The sequence below is a fragment of the Corvus cornix genome, chromosome 1A (assembly GCF_000738735.6).
Source record: "Corvus cornix cornix isolate S_Up_H32 chromosome 1A, ASM73873v5, whole genome shotgun sequence".
Lineage (NCBI taxonomy): Eukaryota > Metazoa > Chordata > Aves > Passeriformes > Corvidae > Corvus > Corvus cornix.
This window is the reverse complement of record NC_047057.1, coordinates 13081036-13086400: the sequence shown is the minus strand read 5'-3', so window position 1 is coordinate 13086400 and position 5365 is coordinate 13081036. Positions and strand designations below refer to the sequence as shown.

The window sequence follows — 5365 nt, the reverse complement described above, 5'->3', positions numbered from 1 at the left end:
TCAGCATGAGTTTTAGCTCTTCACTTTTACTGATGATTAATATATCAGTAACAAAGTGCAGTCACAGAAAACAATTAAAGCTTAAAAAGTCAAAGGTAATTGATGGGATTTTAGCAAGCACATGGGTTGTCAGGTGCCTGTGCCTTGTTTGCCACCAAATCATCAAGCTCAAGGTATGGCACATATGACTGCCCAAAGTGTGCTGGGTGAGGAGAGAGGAAGAGGAAGAGGAAGGGGGTGAGGATAGGGGAGAGGAAGAAATCACTGCTGCCTCACTGCACAAAATGGCCAATGCTGTACCCCCTTGTGACAGTCACTGCATCATTTCCCCATCCCACAGACAAGGCCTGGGACTAAAGAGCCCCAGCTGAGTGTCTGTGGGTGTGTCCATCCCCATCTCCAGGTGATGGGGTGTGGCACAGGGTGCCTCTATATGGAGGTGCTGGGGATGCTGAAGCAGTTGGCTGGTGTTTGTTCTGGTTCCTGCTGGCTGCCTTGGTCTCTCCCATGATGGTGGGCTTGAGGGTGGACTTCAGCATGCTCTTGGAGCCTCTGGGCTTTGTGAAGGTCCTTGAATGGGTGAGTAGAGCTGGAGGGGCATGGTGGGGCTGTTTCCTCTGCTGCCCTAGGCTTGGCTTTGCTCCTGTGCCTGGGCTGGATACCCCTGGAGAGGTGTGAGCTACTGGGCTGATAGAGCCTGCCCCAGGTTGCTGGTGTTGGGTGCCCAACACTGGGCTGCTCCTCAGCCAAGCCCTTGGATTGCAGATACGTAAGCTTGATGTGTTAATTACAAGTGTGTTACAGCAGCTTGTGATGCTGTGTGTTCTGATGATTGGGGGTTTAGGGTCTGGATAGTGAAAAAAGGGAAAACAAGAGCTATTTAGAGAGTCAGGTTGATGTGTGATACTTTGAGCATATACTCTCTAGTTACTTGAATTTATAGTTGTGGATATGCAAGACTGTAAAAATATTTCCTTTATCCACTGCAAGAAATACTATGCTGGCTGTTAGCATTAAAAAAGCCAACAAAATAGAAACCCCAAAAATTTTTCTGTGCAAGTGAAATTAAACAGAAAGCATTTTCAAATGGGCTTTGGTTAGCAGTGTTGCTTATGCTTTTGGAATTTAGAAACTCAGCATTTTATTCTTGACATCACTTCATACTTCAGCTTTGCTGCTATTTCAGCTAAATGTTGAGTTTGCTTCCTTTGAGCTCTAGTGGTGTGCACTAATGTGTCTATGTATTAATTCCTGTAGATTCTTGCCATCTTTGCTTTTGCCACATGTGGAGGCTTTCAAGGTGAAACTACACTTCTAGTTTCCTGCAAAGGTGTGGTAAACAAAACAATTACAGCTGCTTTTGCTTATCCATTCAGGTGAGCATTAGCTCTTCAGTAATTACTTGATAATTATTTATTATTCCCTTTTTCCCCATCTGTCTCCTTATGACTATGTACTTACTCTATAAATGAAGATGGGAAACTTCTGGCTTGCTCTGTAGCAGCAATAAATGAGTATTTAGTTGTAATTGTTCAAAGCACTGTAGTTGTTAGTGCCCTATAGGAAGAAGCAGGTAGAAATGGCAGTAGACTGTTATGCTCTCTTTGACTCTACCTTACACTCTAGTCTAGCAGTGCATGAATGTTGTAGAAAGTAATTAGTAAGCAAAACAACACAACCAATTTTAGCAGCCTAATTCTTCATCAATTTGTAGCTGCTTTGGAGGCCCAGATAAGATTATTTTGAATGCTCCTTTATCCTATTTTTGTTCAAAAACTGAATGGAAAAGTCTTTTCAGTGTATTCCACCATTATCTTGGTAAGGGTGTTGGGCACAAAAAACATAAATACTTCAGTGTCACTGCAGTACTCTTGTAGAGACAAGCTCCTTTCCTGGAGCAGGAGGAAGAAGGCTTCCTCTTTACTCTTGCAGCTGCACACCTATGATGAGTGCAGGGTTGGTGCTCCATATGTGTTCAATAAATGTAAGAACATAAATACAGAAATTGATCCTGTGGCCACCCAGTTAAAGCTACTACAACAGTACAGAATTTGGTCATGAAATGCAGCATTGTAACAGCATTTGGAGGGGAGAATGGCGATCTGAAATAATTCTGTGCTGGTCACAGAGTGGTCACTGCTAGTCACATAGGCTTTATTTATTCAGCTTCTGTGCTTCAATTTTTTTGTAGCTATAATGCCTTTTAAGTCCTGATCACCTTGTTTAACTGCCAGTCTCTCAAACAATATTGTTAAGCCTGCTTCCAAATAGGGGATTTTTTGTTCAGCTGCTCTAAAAATGAGATTAGGATTCTTCTCCTGAAGGTAATATTGTATATCTCAGTGTAGGATTGGGCACAATCTTCAGGTAGCTTGACAAACCTTTGTGTTGCATAACTGATTATTTATATGTGTATCTTTCAGAGCAAACTTATACAATCAGACTGCTGAAGCACTGTTATTGTGAAGCATGAAGCATAATTATATGTGCTTCCCACTGTATAGCAATCTCTAACTACACTGATATAATCTTCGCAGGTTGAATGCTGTTGTATTTAGTGCACCAGACCCAGAAGGCTGTGGTGGTACTTGGACTGATGCCTACCTCATGGGTAACTTCTCCTCTTCTGCACAGTTCTTTGTTACACTGGCAGCACTGGTGTTCCTCTACTGCCTTACTGCCCTTGTGGTATATATTGGATATAACCACGTGTACCAACAAAATAACAAGTTTCCACTAACTGTAAGTAATACTAAGATATTTGAATGTTTTTACTTTGAAACTACAAAGAGATGAGAAGTATTGTGAATAAGAGAATGATTGGTGGATATCCAGTAGTTACAAAAGTTAAATGGAGAGTGAATATAAGTATGTTGGACTGGTCACTACAGCACTCAAGCAGAAAAGGGGACCCAAAGCCCTTGGCTATCCATGGCATCACACCTTATGTGGTTAATGAAGCACTGGAATGAACTTTCACTTTTTCAGGAGAACAGTACCTTCACCACAACTTTTCTTTTATATCATGCATTTGAATATAATATTGTTCCATAGGTGGGACCTCCTCTGTTAATCTGAGAATTTTCTCTGTATACAGCACCTGCTGTAATTGGCAGAGGGAAATAATTACCTTGTAAATTTTAGTCACCTTCAGTATTGAAGCTCTGAATGAGAAATTTCATACCATGCTTGAGAATGGACTTAGTGACCTTTCAAGCCAAATTTTTGCATATCAGACATCCAGATTTAAATCCTCTGCCCCTCTCCCACCACCTTCACTTTAGTTAACTTTTGCTTAAATCCTCATAAAATAGTGCTAGGCATCTGATTTTAGAAACAAATTTCTTACGGAGGTTAAGACTGCCTTTTGCATCTATCAAGCACAAGCATATAGTTTTGTAGCTGGTTATCAACATGCAGTTGTAATTATAACATTGTTAATGATTAAATTTTCTTGTGATCGTTAGCACTGCTGCAGTTATCTTGGTGCCATAATTGATACTGTCTCTGCCTTGCTCTCATATATATTCTTCCGTTTTTCTGACCTACTAATGAGTATTTCTCTTGTGTAGGACTTGGTTATCAGTGTCTTGACAGCCTTTCTGTGGTTGGTCAGTACTTTTGTTTGGGCAAAGGCGCTTGCTGACATCAAGGTGTCCACAGGAGCCAGCATTATTCCAGGAATTGAATCTTGCAAAGCACCAGGGACAGCTTGCCACTTTCTTTCTGTGACCAGCATGGGAATTCTGAATGTGTCTGTGGTATGTATGCCTTCCACCATATGGGCACAATAAATGTGTTGAAAAACAACAAATAGTACCTGAGAGTCCTGTTCTACTGATTGCATATGTTGCTGTGTGTTAAGATTTCTTTATGGGTTATTAGTCATTCAGGTCCATTAGTACTGTGGTAAAACACTGAGCAAATAATTTCTTGAAGGAAACAAGTCTCCTTCTAAAGAAAATAAAGAGAAAATTTGCAGGATCTACCTCTGGAGCTGTTACAGACAGCATTACCAGAAGCATCTGTGTGTCTATTTATGCCTGTAGCCAGGAGCAACTTGAAATATCTTAGTGAGCCACCCAAGTGGTCTGATGACTGATACAAGTAAGGAGGAAATGCTGTGCTGGTGCTGAACCCAGATTTTTAGTTGACTGTGAGCATTTTTACACATCAAATTGAGCTTCCTTGTAACAAAATAGTATGAAGCTCATGTTCATACAAAGAACCCTTCACAGCAGAGCAAATTAGGCTTATTGTATGAACTTCCTAGTGAATCCTGCTTTTCGAAACTCAGGCTGTTATTCTTTGGCCCAGTAATAATTACTCGTGGTCTGAGAGTGCATATGCAGAGGTGCTCAGTGACTGGAAAGAATTTGTCTAATTCTGTGCAAAGGAGAGAGTGAGTGACTCTCTGGTTTACAAAGAACTCTGTTAAATGGTTAAAATAGTTTATAATACTCAGAAGATTGAGGAAATGTATTGTCCAAATGAAAGGGGTGCCAAAGGTAGTGTTTTTCTGGTTTGCCTTGAAGGCATATTCTGGCTTGTTTTAAAAAAAGAAAAACAAAACCCAATCAAATACAACAAATTTCATATTCCCTTTTTCTTCCCCCCCTGCCCTTTTATTTTCTTTACCCTACAGGCATTTGGCTTGCTTAATATGATTTTATGGGTGGGAAATGTTTGGCTCGTATACAAGGACACCAACTTGCACAGCCAATGGAACAGAATTTCTGAAAGTCCAACTGAAAGAGTATAAAAGAAGTTGATATTTTTGAAGTGCTTCCACTTTCACATCACACTACCAAGAGCATGGAGCCATTAGGATTCATTTCAATAATAACTGATAATTCATTCAAACTTCTATTTTGTACTATGGTTTGACATAAAGTCTTGGGTAGTCCATCTGAAGTGTTTAATTATCATGAAATATATTATGTCTTTCAAGGTTGTGCAGTATTATATTACAGTATTTGTAGAGCAAAATTTGGAGGTTATCTGGATGCTGACCCTTTCTGGTTCTTAAATTAGCCTTATAGGAGGGAGGGCTGAGAAGCAACTGTATCTGGGTTATTACTGCATCATCTTTAGTTCTGACAAGACTTCTCTGAAAAATGGAAAGTAGATTCACCCAGGGTGTGTGAAAATGCAGTTTAGTTTCTTCCCATTACTGGTACCTTGCAAGAGTCACCTCAGTAGAATTCATAGCTCTGTCGAAGTTGCAGCCAAGACGCGTCAGTTTCCATATAGTCCTTTCAGATCATTGTATCAAATCTGCTGCTGCCCTGTCAGGAAGGACATTACTTCTATGTTTAATATGTTGTTACTCTTTAATGGCTTGGGCCAATCTCTGAACTAGGAG

At 40.3% G+C, this 5365-nt stretch overlaps 1 protein-coding gene across 1 annotated transcript; it reads left to right on the top strand.

The window, feature by feature from the left end:
* Positions 1-507: 507 nt before the first annotated feature.
* On the top strand, positions 508-4762 carry SYPL1 (synaptophysin like 1). The gene is made up of 5 exons (XM_010395712.3): positions 508-579; positions 1258-1376; positions 2538-2742; positions 3573-3761; positions 4646-4762. The coding sequence occupies exons 1-5, from the start codon at positions 508-510 to the stop codon at positions 4760-4762; spliced, it is 702 nt and encodes a 233-aa protein (XP_010394014.3).
* Positions 4763-5365: the final 603 nt, after the last annotated feature.

Bases quoted from the DNA above. Each gene is read 5' to 3' on its own strand.
- SYPL1 (XM_010395712.3), top strand. From the start codon at position 508: ATGATGGTGGGCTTGAGGGTGGACTTCAGCATGCTCTTGGAGCCTCTG. The intron at 580-1,257 runs GTGAGTAGAGCT...TAATTCCTGTAG, and splicing joins TTGTGAAGGTCCTTGAATGG to ATTCTTGCCATCTTTGCTTT. The intron at 2,743-3,572 runs GTAAGTAATACT...TCTCTTGTGTAG, and splicing joins ATAACAAGTTTCCACTAACT to GACTTGGTTATCAGTGTCTT.